The sequence below is a fragment of the Falco rusticolus genome, chromosome 1 (genome assembly GCF_015220075.1).
Source record: "Falco rusticolus isolate bFalRus1 chromosome 1, bFalRus1.pri, whole genome shotgun sequence".
NCBI classification, from domain to species: Eukaryota; Metazoa; Chordata; class Aves; order Falconiformes; family Falconidae; genus Falco; species Falco rusticolus.
In genome coordinates, this window is record NC_051187.1 from 126,771,469 (window position 1) to 126,790,472 (window position 19,004).

General features: G+C 39.9%; 1 protein-coding gene across 17 annotated transcripts in view; it reads left to right on the top strand.

The window, feature by feature from the left end:
• PROM1 (prominin 1) overlaps positions 1 to 19,004 on the top strand; it is a 70,147-nt gene that overhangs the window by 26,248 nt on the left and 24,895 nt on the right. For 14 of the 17 annotated variants that reach the window (XM_037399894.1, XM_037399886.1, XM_037399912.1 and 11 more), the window contains exons 3-7: positions 2,465 to 2,523; positions 5,654 to 5,680; positions 7,263 to 7,468; positions 14,612 to 14,732; positions 17,438 to 17,501. In XM_037399894.1, coding sequence (XP_037255791.1) covers positions 2,465 to 2,523; positions 5,654 to 5,680; positions 7,263 to 7,468; positions 14,612 to 14,732; positions 17,438 to 17,501 — 477 coding nt within the window. The remainder of the gene's footprint in view (positions 1 to 2,464; positions 2,524 to 5,653; positions 5,681 to 7,262; positions 7,469 to 14,611; positions 14,733 to 17,437; positions 17,502 to 19,004) is intronic. The other 3 variants (XM_037399950.1, XM_037400009.1, XM_037400023.1) reach the window with 1 other exon arrangement.

Below are 19,004 nucleotides of genomic sequence, written 5' to 3' on the forward strand. Positions count from 1 at the left end.
TCTAGTTTTCATACACGCTTCCTAGCAGTGCTTTCACTCCTTCATTAAGTAATTTATAAGACAAAGTCATAATGATTGTAGGATAACTTTGGAATACTTCAGATTGGAAGGAACCTCTGGAAGTCATCAGGTCCAACCCTCTTCCAAAGCACGATGAACCTCTGAGTTAGGAGCAGCCTGGAAGCAAAGGCAGGTTGCCGGGGGCTCTCCTCTCTGCTTTGGAGTGGCACCAAGGAGGGTGATGCCACAGCATCCTGGATGGTCAGCTGCCACGTTTGGCTGCCCGCACACAGTCCGTACAGTCTGTACTGCTTTGTGCCACTGAGGATCACAGGAGCTATTCCTTTCTTCTTTCCCATCACGTTCTCATTTAAGTTGGTAGAAGTTTTTCTTTAGCTGCTGTTCTGCAGTGTGTTGTCACATAATGTCAAATGGTTGAATAAATGTGTAAACAAGAGTTGGTTTAGCCCTTTTCTTTTCCTGCTTGTTAAAGGCACCTAGCTGTAGAGAAAATTCATTGCATGATAGTTTATGAACCAATATTTCCTAAATTTGTTTATGTGGTAGGTATATAAACAAAAAGAAAGGAATGTTATCTCTGCTGAAGAAGAAAAAAATGTCTAACAACTATTGTGAGTTACATCTTTGGGGTTTGTGCAGTCCTGCCTCATTTTGCTTTGTATGTCCTTGCCGCTCAAACTCCCAGAGAAACACCGTTTCTGCTTAGAACGGTCTTAATACAGGGAGGACTCTGCTGGTCCCAGTCTGTGAGATGTGTCAGTGGTGTATCAGTTGTGTGTTACCCATGCGGTGGTGTATGCCCTTTCCTTCAGCGGTCTCCTGACTCTTAAGCTGCAGAGCCTGAAAGCATTTTGTTTGTCCCAGGTGCTTATTTACATAAGTTCTGGCTTTACTTCTGTTATTGTGGGATTCAGCCTTATCTTCTGCCTTATGTATGGTCTTTCCGAAATGAGGTTGCCTCACCACAGAGTCCTTGATCATCTGCTGCTAGCACTCTTTCTGCGTTACAGAATATACTTCCAGTCTGTGGGTGATTCGTGGCTTGACACTCCTGTGATACGTTAACAGATTCTTGTTTTGTAGCCGGCAGCCTTGCTGGCTGCAGCTTCCTCGCAGGGAGTACCTTCTCTAGGACAGCAGTTGTCACCTCACTGTTGTGTGTTTTCTTTCCTGGGATGCAGTTTTCTGTGAGGAGCTCTGGAGGATCTCTTCACCTTGCAGATCAGCCCAGTCTGTGTTCCCGCTGTAGGGTGCTGGGGAGGGAGGACTGTGGGTTTACTTAGGGATTTGTTTTCCTGAGCCATGTGCAGGATTAGAAAGGAATGAGATCACAGCCCCTGTGAACTCACTGAACATATTTAATGAGTGCTACAGTGAATTCTGAGGGGGCTTGGATTTGTGGGAGATGAACAGTCCGTTTTGAGCTGTCAGGCCCTGTATTGGTCCCCAGGATAGGTAACTTACTGGAGGTTTTTATCAAGTACGTTCATTTGCATATGGGGAGACTAAGGACAGGGCAATAGTACCATGAAGTCCACCTCTGTATGAACATGGGGGGTAGAGTGCTCCTCCTTGAGGTGTAGGGTGCTCCTTCCTAATGTGTTTCCTCTTCATTGGAGGAGACCAGAAGTTCATCAGTTATTTCTTCCCAAACATTCGAACGATGCTGCTTTTACACAACTTGGCATAGAGCATGCCCAGAGTTGCTGATGCCCATCTGAGGCAGAGGGTTTGCAGAGCTGCTGGTGCCCCCCCTTCAAGTGCAGGGTGTCACAGAAATGGCTGGGGGCCATAATTCCCTGCAGAGTTCCCATAGGGATGGCAAAACCTTGATAAAGATAGGCTGGTGTTGTCCCAGAAAGGGGATCCATTCATTGCAGCTACTGGGGTTTACTGAAAGAAACTGGTGTAATAAAATGACACTTCTAATGTTACATTCCTACTTTCTTTTTTTTTGGTGGTTACTGTATTCTGTCTATATTGTGAATAAATGAGGAATGAGTGTGTTAGATGGAGCTGCATGTTATGTTTCTTATGCTCTGTGTGTGTATGTATCTATGTCTATATGCATGTATATAGTTGGCATAAATTTGAAGCAAAAGGGATAGCCAGAACATTGTCCAAGTAATTGATAAGTTTGTGATTAACTTTTAATAATGATTTTATGGTACAGAGGATGACCTCAGAAAAACCTTCACTGTATTTTAGGGGGAATTGATTGATTGATAGATAGCCTGGTTATCTTCCTGTGAGCTCATAAAACACACAGTTGATTAAAAAAGTTGCTACTAGACAGGTTTATGGAAACACTTATGTGCTTGCCTGTCCTGTTGATGTCTGTTCTTAATTTCATCTTGCCTACTGAACTGATTCATACCATCCTCTTACCCCCATTTTTATAATTTGTTGTTTAAAACTCTGGAATATTCTTGCTTATTTTCAGATCTCATCAGAAAACTAGCACAGCAGAAGTTTGGAAATACACAGGGCGATTATCAAAAGGTAAATTGTCTATGTGTATCTGCATAAAATAAAGGAAACAATGACTTTGAAATTAAGTTTTGTTTCTAAAACAGGAGATAAGTGTTTTAAAGCTATTAACAACAGGATGAAAGAATGAAGTTTGTGAATAACAAGTCTGATGGCTTCATACAAAAAGTGGGACCAAAACCTTTCCAAAAATATTGTGAAGAAAATTTCATAAGCCACTGTAAAGAAGCTATGCGTGGTTAAGGCTCACTTACAAATTCCAGCTGTAATGTGATTGTGGTGTGTGTTGCACAAAGATTGGAGACTCTGTATTGAAAAATTTTGCTTTTATTTAAAAATGCTTAGAGAGAACCATTACTGCTCAGCTCTCATTCTAGCTAAAGCTATTGACCTCAAAAAGCTGCGTTTTTATGCTGGGTCTGGTGCCTTTGTAAAATAAAGTTTCCGCAGCCTACATATAAAATGTATTTTAGTTTATGTAGCGTGCTAATCATGTCAAGGGTATTTTCCATTCTCTCTTTAGGTTGGTAATCATCTTGTAACAGTTGAAATTCTTAAGTCTGGTAGCATGAGAAGTTTGAATGTAACGTGCTCTGATTTTAGGTTGTTCTCAAATATAGTGGCCCACTGTTGAAGCAGTATCGCTGGTTGAGTTCTGCAGCAGGAACCTTAACCGCGACCATGCAATGGGCACGTTACCTCATGTGAGCTCCTTGCTTGTAGTCCCTGCAGTATGGTGTACCTGTCAGGAAGATGAGTATGGCGCTTGGCATGCAGGCACTGAGCTATCGCTTTGAATCAGGATGACCGGGATGAGCTTGTGATTAGAAGGGGGAAAGCCTTGTGCTTCCATGGCCTCCTGACAACAAGCCTATTGCTCCAGTAGCTTGATAACCTCTGCATGACATCCAAGTGCGTGGGTATTGTCATGCTGTATCAAGTGACTCTTGCCAGTCCGATAGGCTTGTTTGTGGGGCTTTGTGACAGCGGTGTGCCGTAGGCTGTGCCTGTACACCTGGGAGGAGTGTAGGGTGGGTTTGCTCGGTAGAGGCTTTGGACAAAACCATTAGACCATAGGTGGTATACATGATCACTAGTATTTAGTAACTAGTGCGAAAATCATGGGAAATTTGAGACTAATGACAGCTGTAATCCTGCATAGTGGAGGCGCTTGTTAAAATACTGTGAGATTATAGGGAGGCAAATACAATATTAGGTGTGCTTAAGAAGCAAAACAGAGGCTGTTTATAGGTCCTAATTATGATCTGAATACCATGCAAAACTGTAAAACAAATTTGGAAAAGGAAAATATATCAGGACAAGTAGAGAATCCCCTCGAAGACAGAAGCATCAGTGAGAGGTAGCTGTGAAGAGGCCAGTGTGGCTGTAGAAGTGCCCCTGGAAGAATTTCCAGTGAGGATAGGGAGGTGTGAATGTCACAGAAGGGTGTGAGTAAGTAGTTAGAAATGTTGCCTATGGTTTTGATCACTCAAATTCTAGGAGAATGAACTCCGGCTAGGATGAGTTCAGAAAGTGTCTCTTAGGGTCACCTGGGAAACACAGAGGTCTTCAGAGGGGACTAGAGAGTTTGCTTTGCTTAGGAAAAGAATGGATAAGGGGTGCAATTACCCTTTTTAAATATATACCTGGAGAGGAAACACCAGGAAGAAAACACTGCTGTTTGGGAGAACGATGACGCTTTCACAGAAGCAAAGGGCAGAAATGGGCCATGTATAAATCCATGTGAGAAAGACGAGTTGTTGACCAAGCGCTGGGAACAGGCCTTCAGTAGCAAGAACAGGAAATCTGCTTCTCGTTTATCCTGCTAAATATCTGCTGCCATTCCTCTGCTGGTTTTTTGTTTGTTTGGTTGTTTTGTTTTTTTTAATCCTATTTGTGGGATGTGTTTAGTGACCCAGGAGGCTTTTTCCACTTCTGTGCTGTGTGTCCCAGTGTTCCCAGTTGGACTCTTACTGTCGACATCTCCTGGTCCCCTGTCAGGGGCAGCAATCTGTCAGGACAGCCCAGCAGTTGAGCGCAGCTGCTGTGCCTGCTCAAGGCGAGCCAGCTCGCTGCTGCCGTTGTTTTACTTCTGCTGGGAGATGGGCTTGCTTGAAATGTTCAAAATCGTACTTGGTACCAGATTTATAAGGGTGGGTAAGCATTTGTTTTCCTCCCATTAAAAATATAGTTCCAAATATGATTTTGAACATTTTAAGTATGTTGTACAGTAGAAGTTTCATAAAGATATGTGTGATGCTGAAAAAAAATTTCCTAAACCTTGAGAACATTTCTGATTCTCACACGTCAGACTCGGGTCTGAGGAGTCTTGCCATCTTTAGCTTCTCTGCTTCCCTTTTCCACTTACAAGAAAGGGGAAAAGAGTTATCAGCTGTGAACTTGTCATATGGAGATGAAGGGGAAAAATACAAGAAATTCTGTTTCCATTGTGCAAATCGAATTCTTCTCAAATTCCTCTAATTGAATGTTTAGTTTTCAGTGTTGTTTTGAAATTATGGATAAGAAGACAGTGAAGAAACTGTTAAATAGACTTCTTCAGTCTTTCTTGAATGCCTTTTCTGTTATACTTTGGAATGATTTAAAATAAACCTGTACATAATTAGTTAGAAGTGAAGGTGAATTTTGCATGTGATGTGTTAAGGTCCCAAAACTGCTTTTGAAGCTGCAAAAATGAAATAAGCATTGAAAAGAAAAAGTCAGGAATATTATAGCAGTTATGACAGGTGGAATTCATGAAGACATCACTAAACCACGAAGTATAATGCAAGCCCTGTCCTTCTCTTCTGTGAGATGTGTTGGGAATGATACAAAACAGATGCTCAGTGCGAAAATAACTGGTCTGTTGTTGTTTTAATATGGGAATATTTTTTGGACAAATACTAGATTCCTTTCACTTACCAAGGAAACCAGAAATTATCTGCTATGTATTTTACTGTAAATATTTTTTGCATAATTATTTAATGGTGCTTCTGTGCATTATTTTACTTTAGTTGCTTCTTGTTATTGTTTCTGTGTTGTTAATTGTTTTGGTCATGGTTAATTATTCATTATTCACGTGATTTGTTTTTGTGCATGCTGCCTGTGTATTACACACATTCTTCATTTGTTTTGACTTCCACAGCCAGAAAATGTTGTCCTGACTCTTCAGGTAATGTTTTATGGTAGATGTACAGCTTTCAAAAGACACTAACCACATCTGTATGCACTACTACTATTAAAACATCCATAACTATTTTTAATGGTTTTTTTTAATAGTGTTTTTCCATCTAACCTATTTTAAGATCGTTTATGTTGTCAAATAGTTTTTGAAGTGTTCAGCTAATTAGAAAGGAGAACAGTAATCCTTTTGCAAAATCTAGCCAAGTTCTTCTTCCAAGCATCTAGTTTGTATTCTTCAGAAGGGCTAACAGCTTTTAACCAGCAGTTAATAACAATAATAAATTAAAAAATAGGCTTTATCCTAGAATGGGTAATTAGGTCAGAAATTTGCAACTCTGCTAATGGTGATGATTGCCGTATTTGGATCAGTTGGTAATTAGGGATTGTGAGGAAGGGCATCAGCAAAGCTGGAACTGGAGCATGAGTGATAGCTTGTGAGAAATTGTAACTTATTTTGCAGGACTATATCCAGCCTCAATTTCATCCGTTTGCTGCCAAGTTGCCCTTGTGCTGGCTGATTTGTAAAACAGAAGAGGGCTTAAAGTACTAGCGTGAGAATTAGTTCTCCTAAAATTGGGAAAGGAAAGGAGAAGAGAGATGTATCAGGGAAGGTAAACGGGGTGGGGGGGTGCCCACGCCGTGCTGTCTAGCTCTGTGCACAGACACCCGCCCAATCCAGTTTTGAATGTGTTGGCTTGTGTTTGCAGCAGTGGGAAGCAGTGTGGCCAGCTCCCAGCTTATCCCCTGAAGCCACAGCGCCTTGTGTAGGGGCTATGCCAGGGCTGCCTGGCCCCAGGGCTGCCTGGCCCTGCTTCTTGGTCCTGGGGCACTTGCACAGCTTCCGCAGTAAAAGCTAATTAGGCTCTTGCATTGCATCGTTCCCTTTCACTCTTTCCAGCTTCTGAAAGTGTCCTTTTAGTTGCTGGTGCTCTGCTGTTCAGCAGCAGAATAAATGTCTTTACCTGAGAGAGCTTAAAATCCACTTCTTTGTGTTTTCCAGTCCCTAAGCAGTTTTAGCATCAGCAGTTTGGAGAAGCATTTGCAATTGATCATCCGTTGAAGTGCTTCCCTTTGCGGTTCATATGAACCTTTCTGCCCATTACTGATTAAAAAGGAGAACAAGGCAAGCCTCCCGCCCCCAATGAAGTGTTGATCTAGTTAGCCTTGCAGATAATTTGTGGAGTCTTTTTGGAAGCAGATGTGAGAAACAGTAAATTTGTGGTCCAGGAAATCAAATGTGTTCATTTTTAACCTGTTTCAATTGCATTGATTCACATTTGTTCCTTGTGAGCATATTTCTCTTAGCACTCATTCCTGTAGTTTACCTAGCTAATACTCTACGTAAATAATTATTAGCTATCAGTATTTACAATGTTATGTATCTTTTTGTTGTATCAAAAGTTGTCAGCTATTGACAAAATACAGAACGTCCTTAACCTTGGGAACTTTGTAGATGGTTTAGTCTGTAGTTTGTTTTTTGGGTTTTTTTTTTTATTAATATTATTTGCTCTATATTGATTGCAGTTACTGTGTGATATCTGCTATTACCACTGTTTTTGTCTGAATTACAGGCTATCTACTATGAAATCGGTTTTATAGTCTCCGCAGCCTTGGGATTGCTATTTATTTTGTTACTGCCTCTTGTGGGACTTTGCTTCTGTATGTGTCGTTGCTGTGACAACTGTGGTGGGGAAATGCATCAAAGACAGAAGAAAAATGCTGACTGTCAGAGGAGCTGTTTTGCAACATTTCTTTTTGTTGCTTCTTTAATAATAAGGCAAGTGTAATAAAGAGAACAATATGAAGCTTGGTATAGCACTAATTTTGCAGTATCATGTGACAAATAATGTTACTGTATTAGCCTACAGGTGCAGAATTATTAAAGAAAATGTGACTACATTGTAAAAAGGCTGCTACCATTGCTATCCACAGGTCATTATGTACTTGCTTGAGAGGAATGTAGGTGTGAAACAAAAAAAAAAATAAGCTCGATTTTGGCAAATGAAGTTTTCACCAGTCTCAAAATGGCAGCTGCAGAAGGTTTTGTTAGCCTTAGGAATATAGGATATAGTGTCCTATGTTCAGTTACCGTCCCATAAGAGAACCTGAGGTACAAAATGCTAGTTTGTTCTTGATAGTGTAGCGGCAGTGAGAAAAATAGTTGTGTGACCTCCTTCAGTATTTGCTGTCCCCCTGATTTTCATATTAGTTCAGAATAATGGGTTTTCTTGTGGGCACTGTGTTGTTTACAGCCTGCATGCACTCACTGTGAAATCCTGGAGTCTGGAGACACTTCGGTGCTACTGGTGTTAGGAGCACACTCTTGTTCTCTGCTGGGTGTGTAACAGATGATAAAGGACTACTGTCAAGACTTTTCCCTGTAGATGCTCTCAAAATACATTGCTTTCAGGCTTTTTATTTTCCTTCAACCTTTTCGTATTTTCACCTGCCTACTATCCTTATTTTGTGATTATAGATCAAGTCTTTTGATCTATACTGTGTCAGTCAGGTGGGACTTACTTTGTCACTTCACTATAACCTAGAATATTTTTTTTTCTTTTTACTACTGCTTTTCATGACAAATTGAGACCTTGCCTATGCTCAAATGTGGGCCACACTGATATCTGGTGTGGGAACATGCTCTTTTCTCCCAGGCATCACTAACAAATGTGACACTTCAGTATCCTGAAGACCAGAAAGTTAAATGGTACTGCAGGTGGTAGGTGCATCCCTGCCATGATGACAGGACAAAAGTTCTCCATAGTACAATGGTGCCTTAAAGAAAGTAAGTTATTAAATTATCTCTCAGCATGCCAAAACTGAAGGTAGCTCACAGACCTTGCCAGCTATCTTTACACCACGTTGCAGGATGCTGTGTTCTGGTAATAATGACTGAGGAATGTTGCCTGTCAGCAGAGAAACTGGGAGATCATCTGCCCAGTTGGTCTCTTTATCTTGCGCGTTTGCTGCGAGCTATTCTTGTGGTATTAAGCATACCCAGCACTGGCAAATGATTCTTTGCAGATCATGACTGGGAAGTCAGTGATCCCTACTGACATGCTTTCCATGCCTAGGGAGTCTGCCTCGGACTCATCCTTTTTTTGTAAGACATCAGGAGTATCAGATGCTTAATTTAAGGGAGGTGTTGGCGTGAGCTCTGTCTGCAGGTTTGCACAGGTGGAGATAATCTCCTATGACTTGCTGGCTAAGTCTCTAACGCTGTGAGTGCTGTGCAAGGCAAGATAGGACTTTATGAGACAAATATTACTTAGGCCAGCTTGGCTTGAGTGCTTGGGTCTCCGTACAAAGCAGATTCTGCTGCCCTTCCTGGATGTTCTTTCACAAGAGAAGAGAAGATGATGTGCCCTGGATCTATTTAAGCCTATGTCAACTTGCTTGCTGCTGTGCTGAAACACAAAAGGACAGGTAGCCATTGCCCCAACAAAAAAAAAACCCAAAAAACAAAAAAAAAACCCAACCCACCCCCCAAAAAAACCCAAAAGAACCCCCCGAGAAAGCCTGAGATTTACTTAAAACTGTTTATTTCTTGTATTGTATGCAGGCTGTCTCCTTGTGGACTATTCTCTACTTTTTCCCCCAAGTTGCCATAGAATTTCATATTAGGTGGAAGATTTACCTGTAGTTGTTCTTCCAAAATCACACTTCTCAAGGAATGTGCCACAGCTGAATACATATGCTATGACAATAATCAAAAGGTTCATCCTGTTCAAGTAAAATGCTTATGGCTACTTGCAAACAGAGCCAAAAGAACAAAAACTTGAATGATCTCTGCTAATACAGGATTACATCAAGATGCAACATTAAATTGTTAAGGTGGATCCTCTCATTTTTTGGGTAAAGGTCGTGGAGCATCAGGGGCCTCCTTTGGGAGTGTCCCCCCCAAACCCTTGCCAGGTGACTGGAATGCTGTAGACTTCTTCACCCCAACTAGTGTGCTGCTTCAGGAGATGCATTTAGCAAGACACGCATCCGTCAGAGTGCCTCGAACCTGCACCTCTGCCAGTGGAGCTTTGCTTTAAATTAAGGCTGTCCAGTGGAAGGTACATGCAGACAGCTGATGGGGGGAATGGGAAGGTTTTCTAGGTGATGGACTTCTTCAGGATTACTATTTAAGTGTACATTCTGCATCCTCCTGTCCCTTTCCCTTGCAATGCCAGACATTATGGGATTCACACAGTCAAATGATCAGAACTTTGAAAGTAGGAAGCATGAGAATTATTTCTTTTTCATTAAACTTTTTATTTTTTCCAGTCCTTGGTATGGAAAGATGGGTTCAAACTGTATTTCCTTGGCTGGGCAGGACAGGTCAAATGCATAGTAGAGAGTATTAGTAGGGGAAAGACTCTGAATGTGGAGGTTGCAGTAGATTGTGTATATAGGTGACATCTCTTGAAAACTCTAGTAAAGGGTGGGGAATGGCTTTTCTGTGTGTCAGCATGCAAGTTCACACTGACATATATATGCAGTTAATACAGATTTTAGAAGATTTCAGCTAGTAGATTTTAATCTCAAGGAACATTTCTTCTCACTTTTCCATTGATAGGGTCCTCTGGTAATTAGGATGAAGTCAATACTAAGCTTACTGGAATCATGTGTAAAGGAATTAAAGATGACAGATTTTTTTTTTTTTTAATTAAAAAAAAAAACCACAAACCACTCTACCTAGATCTGCTCTCTGAAGGTGGGGTGCATGTGGGAAGTATGCTTTCCTCAAGGAAAGGTACAAGAGACCATTCAGAAGACTTGTGATTACATACACTGTTGTTTATCTTAAATAGGCCTTCAGTGTGTAATTTTCCAGTACGTGCATTTGTTTGATGCATTTGAAATACTTCTTTTGGTAGATTGAACCAAGAACACATGTGGTGTTTTTGGTAATTTGCAGTTTTTCTGTATGAATGTTGTCCTACAAAGTAGGATTCTATTGCTAAAGGGCATAGGATGTAGAAATAATCTATCAAATATATAGCTGAGTAATTTGATTTTTTGATATTCCAAATTTATCATCAAAAAATTATGTGCTTTTCTGCAAAGGTTAACTCGAATTCAGGATCAGAGACCTGCTATTAAATCTGATTTCCTAGTCATCTGCAAGCTTAGGCAAACATATGTTTTCTTTGGGAAAGAAATGTGATTTCATTAAGTTCTAAATTGTAAAGTCAAGGAAGGGACACTTGATTTCTTTAGAAAAATATCCTGATACATCACAGTACCAAATTTAATACTGGTGATAGAAGGTGTCCTGGCTATTGGATAGAAAAACACATAGTCAGTTTTCTGTCCTTCCAAGAGAGGTTGTGTTGTAAGTTTTGTGAAGTTGTGGATGTCGTTATGTATGAGGCTAGGGAAAGCCAAGTCCGAAGGAAGGGAATGGTACTTGGCATCTGGTGAAAAAGTTGTTACAGAAGTTTCTAGCCTGTTATTTTCTTAAATTTGTTAGTTAGTAGTGAGGAAGGTAAGATTCTTACAATATGTAAATCTGTTCAAGTTTTCTATTCTGTGACTTGGGATTTTTTGCAAACACAGCTAAAGGAGAAGCTTCGGTCCCCCACTGCAGCTGGATTAGTAACATTTATATCTGTGAAACCCGATAAGAAATTGAGGGTGGAATATCTGATTCCTGAAGAGACTGTTTAAACAATTCTCTAATCTGTTAGAGAATGTAGAAAAGGCATGTCCTTTTCATTCCTGCTTTATGACTTTCTCCTTGTAGCCTTTTATTGAATGTTGACTCCAGCCTCAGTTACATGTTAAATAGATTTATTTTTATCCTCTCTCATGTTGTGTGTTTGTTTAGTTACATTCAGAATGTAGTCACAATTGTTCTGAGTGCCTTGTCTGCTTACAGCATCTCTGCTATCTTGTTTCCTCCCACTCCTTCCCTTTAGGAGATGAAGAGAAAAACTATCATGCTCATATCTTACAAAGTACTGTTTTGTTAGCTTCCAGTTGACCTTTCTGCTCTGGAAGCATAATATTGAAAAGACATAAAAACGCTGGCTGTCCAAAGAACAAGGACGTGATAAACTCCAAACCTCATAGTGACATATAAATGCTTGTTTATCAGGAAAAATTGAGATAGTTCATCTTCTGATTTAAAAAAAAACACAATTACCATCACTGTAGAGTGAAAAGAAGTAATACATTGCATGTGTCTATGATAAGCAAAGTAACTGGTTTCATTTTAGAATCATCAAATGGTTTGGGATTTTTATGCATTCTGAGCTACCCATGGGGGGTAGCTGATGGTAATGGCTGCTCAAATGTTTTTTGTAGTGGAAATACAACTATGTCATTTGCTGTTAGTTAAGTAAATAGCAAGATAAATTTTGGTGTCCCTTCATTCATTAATGACTTCTGGGAAGATAGTTAATTGCCAGTTTTGAAGACATAGCTGTGAAATTTTGGCTAGGGAAGCAACCGCTTTGTCAGACTCTGTTATCCTGTTATGAATATTCTTGGATGTTGAGAAAAATGTTATTGAAGCATTTGTAGTAGACCAGCACCTGTAGCATATAGTCTTGCCATCTCTCTGTATCATGCTCTGAAATCAGAATTTTCCTACTGAGAGTATTTGTCAGGGCAGAAGAGATTCTTGTACTTGAGACTAGTTTTACCAGGAGAACAAGCCTTTACGTTGTTTGGGAAGGCTAAAATAGGAAAAGCAAAATAAAGTTGAAGGTTTGGTTTTGGATCACTGATAAGAGGAGACATGCATCATCAGGGTGTTCGCTTCTGTCTTGCTAGGATATGCAAATCATGTTGGTTTAAGTACCCATTTGCTCTCCACCATCCCATTTCTCATTTATCTGGTTGTATTATGGCTTCCTTTGAACACACGTTTTTTTGCAGTAAGAATTATTCTTACCCTGTATATTTTGCCCCATCAGAAGCCCGTTACAGTATTTCTCTAAGTCTTACTTAAAAATAGTATTTAGGCTGTCTTGACACCCCAACTCAGGAAGTTTGACAGTCTGGGTGGAGCGCAATACCATTGGTGTTAGTGACTCCCTTTTGTGCGGATGTCCACAGTGACCTTTCAGGGTACTGCCTGCCTCTCCAGTGTTGAGCTGATGTGCTGTAATGCGCAGTACAGGACTGACCCAATGTGCCATCCAGCAACTGCTTGTGATGCACCCAGCTGCAGCCCCTGGGCGGTGCTTGCCCTTTGAGGCTGTATTGAGCCGGTGTTGAGTGGATCTGTGCTGTCCGCCAGTTAAACCTGCGGAAGGTTAGTGCTTAGCTTAGCCCATCAAGTGGGTTTGTAGTGAGCTGCCTTTGAGGCTACTACCACTCTAATGCTTACTTGATTTTTCTGGTATTTGTCTGAAAGGTTAGCTGTTGTGACCAAGAGATGTTTACAAAAAAAAGTGAATCATAGAATCGTTTATATTGGGAAAGACCTTTAAGATCATACAGTCCTACCGTAAACCCAACGTTTACCAAGTCCACCACTAAACCACGTCCCCAAGTGTCATGTCTACGTGTCTTTTAGATACCTCCAAGGATGGTGACTCCACCACTTCCCTGGGCTGCCTGTTCCAGTGCTTCACAGCCCTTTTAGGGAAGAATTTTTTCCTAATATCCAATCGAAACCTCCCCTGGCACAACTTGAGGCCATTTTCTCTTATCCTATTACTTGTTACTTGGGAGAAGAGACTGACCCCCACCTTGCTACAGCCTCCTTTTGGGTGGTTGTAGACAGTGAGAAGGTCCCCCCTGAGCCTCCTTTTCTTCAGGCTAAATGACGCCAGTTCCCTCAGCTGCTCCTCATAAGACTTGTTCTCTAGACCCTTCACCAGCTTCATTGCCCACCTCTGGACGCCTTCCAGCACCTCCATGTCTGTCTTGCAGTGAGGGGCCCACAACTGAACACAGTATTCGAGGTGCGGCCTCACCAGTGCTGAGTACAGAGGGACAGTCACTTCCCTAGTCCTGCTGGCCACACAGTTATGGATGCAAGTTGCCATTTGTCTGTTGGCAAAGAAAACTGGCCAGTGTGGAAGCCATTGTCTGTGTGAAAATGTACATGTTGTCTAATTCTCCTATCAGTTCTAGTTTCTTCACCAGTTTCTCTTATCAGGTCATCTACTGAAGTTTCCACCACTTTCTATAAGCATCATCAAGAAACTGTATTGAAGAGTTAGTCATTGGAGTCTGCTTGTCAAGTGCTTGTCATCCTTCTGTTTAAGTCTATTTTACATCTAAACTAAACAAAGAAACGTAAGGGTGATATATGCTAAGAGAGCTTTTGAAGCCTCTCACGGGACTTCTAATTGCCTTTTTACTTACTGTTTGTGCAGATCTGTCATATTGTAATTAGAATTTTACAGTGGGGTATGATCAAATAGAAAATCAGCAGCAGTGCTGACTGGAAGTCTAACTCGCTACCTTTTGGCTTAGTATCAGGAAATGCCTATATATTATTTTAGTGTTAACAGGGACTATTCGTGTGCTTTTAAAAGATCCTTGTAATTATGTAAATAAATTGGGCCATTAGCAGTAAATGTTGCTGACATTTTCAAATGTAAAATATTTCTTTTCACTGTTAACTTATGCACGTTTGCTGGTAGCTGTGTCAAGGTTAATAATACTTGTAAAAAAGCCTAACGTTTCTAAGTCTGGTACAATTTACCTGGGCTATATACATCTTCTGACAGTATCAATGCAAATGGATAAGTAGTTGTGCTTTAGTAACTTCTGAAGACTTCAGGTTAACATTGCTTTCTCCTTTCTGTTTTTTGAATGAGTAGTGAGAACTTGCAGAAAGAAAAAGAGAATGTGTGAATTTATGGAAGTGTTTATTGTGATAAAGTTGACCTTTTTTAGCTGTAATTTTTTGTATCTATTTTATGTCAGAATGGTCGTTTACAATAATAATTACCTGTATTTTTTATAGTGTTGGAGTGCTCTGTGCTTATGCTGCCAACCAGCATTTAACTAACCAAGTCCGAGGAGCAAAGAAACTGGTTAACAGTAACTTTAAAGATCTGAAAATTTTCCTTAACGACACTCCAGCGGTAAAGAATTTTTATCTTTATGGGGAGTGGGAGGGAAGAAGTGTAAGAAAGAAATATTGCAGAACATAGTTGTTTGTTTGGCATAAATTACTTTTTTGTATTTTGTTTATTCTTTATATGTCAGTCTCACAAAGTAGAACAAATGATGCAAGGTAAGACAGCAGTAAACGTTTGGGAGTTATCCTGATGGATCAGTATTCTTTGAGCAACTTCTGAGCTGTACTCCTGGAGTATGGTGCGATGGTGCTTGTAGGCCCTCTTCCTTCTGCAGAACTACTGCAGGTTGCTAGCAGAAGGTGAATCATTTGGAAAAAATATGTTTTTAAAAGGAATACATACAAAAAAGGGAAAGAAGGTTTTTCATGAGAATGTGGATTCTGTGTTTCTCTTTCCTGTTTCCTTGTATTTTGGACTTGTTATGTGCTCTGGGACTGAGCTACAGTAACTTCTTTTCCACAAGTATTTTTACTGTTTTTTCTTTAAACCAGGGTCATACTGTGCCATAATAAACAGGAAAGATTCTTTTCTTTCCACTCTCAAGCTTTCCTTAGAGTCTGGAAAGGAGCCCTCTACGTATCTTTTTTGCATGGGGGGGGAAATGCTAGTAAGGAAGATTTTAAACTTTGCCATGTACAAATGTCAATTCTTAATGGATTAGGAGGGAAAAAAAAGCCCGACAGTCCTGTTACCTTGGCTTTCATTAATTTTAATTAATTACATTTAATTAATCTGTTTTACTTCCATGTGACTGATAAATTGGAAACAGGAGGGATCCGTGAGTGTGGTAGCATCACAGTCACAGTAACTCTGGGCTGTTCTCAAACAGGAGACATCTGGGTGGTGCCTTTAAATGTTTCCCTAGCTGGAGTTGTTCCCTATAGAATTAGTCATTTGCTCATGGTGTTGTGACAGTCTAGTGATGAACATATGTGGCAGGAAGTGGACACCATGCCAACAATTTCTTTCTTGAAGCAGAGTGCCTTTTTGTCAGTTTGGAACTGACTCAGGCACAGAAAGATGCAATCCAGTTGCATTCAGAAACCACTAGACTCCCCTTCGCAGTACATTGAGCGATGACAAGAAATGTCGGAACAGAAAATCTGTTATGTAGAACTAACTATCTTAATAGATAAAAAAACCACAGACACTAGCTAAAAAAGTTAATAAACACCTGAATTACTGAATTTAAGTGTCAGGATTTGAACACTTGTGCCAGGGGTTCCTCAAAGTCTCACTTAGGTAGCAGGTTTTTAGTTTCTAGGCAGCATTATTTTTCTTTTTACACTTGCTACTTAATGATGCAGTCACCAGTTATATCTTTTAAGTAATTTTGTCAGAGAAGGTACGTATCATGTATACACACATGTTTGTAAGAATTTCTTGAGGATAGGAGAAGGATGTCAGCTTCTTGAAAAAGTTGTAGAATACAACTATTTGGCTATAAAGCTCTGAAATCCTAACTGGTGTCCTTGACTCATCAGTATGAGGTATACAGCATATAAGAGGATTTATAAAAAGAAGTCACATGTTAAGTGTCCATGTCATAGAAGATTTGCAGACCGAGTATTGAGCGATAACACTGTTAGTTACACAGAATCGCCTTTTGTCTGTGACATTGCTGGAGACAATGCAAAACCTGTAGCTCTGCAACATTTTAGTCCTTAGGTTAGCCTAGGAAGACAAAAGAAATAAACAAAAAATATACCTGCAGCTGCCTTTAGTAAGCGATTCTCAGGTTTGTTGTTTTGGGTTTTTTTTTCCACTTTTTTTTTTTTAGAAAAATGAGCTCTGCCTCATACTTTATCATTTAATTACATCCAGTGCTGTATGATCAATATGTTGGTTTGAGGGTGGTTTTTTGTCTGTTCGGGTTTTTTTCGTTACTCAACAGAAAGTTTGAGACTGCAAGCCAGATACGCTTTGGTACACATTTGAGTCACATTTAAACTCGGAAACCCATTTGTCAAGTGTGTTAACTTTTACATTACTTAAGCTCAGTTGGGGTAGGATTCGTAATGCACCATTTTAAATGTGCAGAAATCAGTAAAGGTGGTTAATGTCTTTTCAAAACTAGTATGGTAAGATTTCCACTTGGGATGGCTCTTTGGTAGCCTTTTGTCCAAACTCCGCATCCACTGGTAACCAGGTTTTAATGGTGTCTTGGTAGAGCTCAGGTTGTGACTGGGCCAAACCTACCTGGGGTTAAGGAAAACCATTTGCATTAAGTGAGAGCAGCCAGCTCCTTTCCGAAAGAGAAGCTCTGAGGGGCTGCCCAGGTACAAGCCAGTCTGGTGGTCAATCGTTTCCAAATTACCACCCTGTCGTCTTGCGCATGTCTCTTCACGAAGGAGGAGCTAATGCCACTAGAAAATCAAATAACAGAGATGATGATGTGCAAAACCTTATTGGCCTGACTGACTTGAGGCCTTCATAAGGCCAGAGTTCCTGCTACTTAACACTTTTCAGTGGAATCATTTACTCCAGTGATGTTCTAGTTAAGTAGTTTTCCCAAATAAACACATCTTTTATTACATGCAGTTCTGCCAAGGAAGTTTTTTAAATACTTAGTTAACTGAGTAGAGTGCCAGGATTTTGGGGGTTTGCACAAGTGTTTTGATTGCTTCAAAGAGGCAGTTTGACTCATTATTTAAAAGCATAACTTTTTTCCAGTTGTTTTAATAGTTATTTTATCATCTTCTTTTCAGCAAATTGACTACTTGGTGAGCCAGTACAACACAACTAAGGATAAAGCACTCTCTGACCTAAATAGTAAGTACTTTGATTTAAAGAGGGTTAGCAATGTGTATTTAAAGACTTGAATAAGATGATGTCAATAGCTCATAATGCAAAATGAAATTTTCTTTATGAGAATATGGTTTTCAAACAAGTGCTGTTGTCAGTGGTAAATGAGACTAAAACCTGAAATTAATTTCACATAAAATGTCTTGGAGCTGGTATAATGCATATTATTTCCTGAAATAGAAGTATTTTCTTAAATACTGTATACCATAAGTCAGGCTAGTATTTTATTTTCCTTTTTATAGTTCAATAACCACTAATATTCAAGGCTTTTTCAGAATATTGTTCCCTGGTTTTTAATGTGGAGCCAAATGTCAAGGAACAGAGCTGCTAGCTGTTTTGATGGTTCCAGTGAGTGAGAGAGCTCTGTATTTATTTTTGTTGTTACACCTTTGTCCTCTACTCAGCTAGAAGTTGAGGTATAAGCTTATCTTCTTTCTAAAGCTGCTTAACGTATTTGCCATTTCAGAATGAGCAGTTGAAGAGCAGGAGATAAAATTGAAATACAACAGCTGCCCTTTCCCCTTCAGCACAGTTAAAGTGCGAGGCGTTACCTTTTAAAGATCTCAGTAAACAGAAACAACCAAATGACTGACTTTTGTTTTTAATTTAAGCATTGCTTTCCAAAACAGATAACAGAAAGGGCTGACCAAATACAGTGCAGATTATAATTCAAGATGTCTTCTTAGCAGGTGTTGATAAATGTGTTCAGATCTGCATTTCAGACTGAAGTGAAATACAGAAATACCAAAAAACCAAGGATTGTTGCTGGGATCAAACTATGCAAATGTGGCAGCATGCCACTTATCCTAAACTGATTTATTTTACCCAGAATCCATGCTTCTGTCTAGGTTTAAAATGTATTTTTAAGGTAGTCCTCAATGCAGCCAGCTTGGCATGACCCAGGGTCAGTATGTCTTGTCTCTGTGAGGCTACTAATGCACATTGAATGTTCTTGTGAAACAAGGAGCAACAATAGTCTTGCAACTTAATTCTGGGCAGAAACACTCTTGTCTAAAAGGTGTGTGTCATCTTTAAGTCTATAATAATAATGAATTGACACCTGCATTTCAAGTGCTAGCTTGTAGCTTACCAGGCGCTCCAAACTGAAATTTCAAATTAAATATTTACTTGTTCTCAATGCTAATTTAATATGTTAACAGAAAACGAACTGGATTTGTGATGAGAGTGCTCATCAATAAATAAAGATAGCTTTTATTTTCTTGAAATACCAGAATTAAGTATGTGACACCTGGGGGCAAAAAAATTCATTCTAAGGGAATCAGTACCATAAATTTGGAGAGAAGTGTAGATGAGTTCAGTTTGCCCACCCTAAGGAAATGCTGAGAAGTGTTTTCTGCTTGATAAAAATTCTCATCCCAAGCCAGACCTGGCAGTGTTGACAGTAATGGATGCTTCTGTAGCATGCAGTATTCCCATCTCATCAAGAACAAAACACTCAAAAAGCTGTTT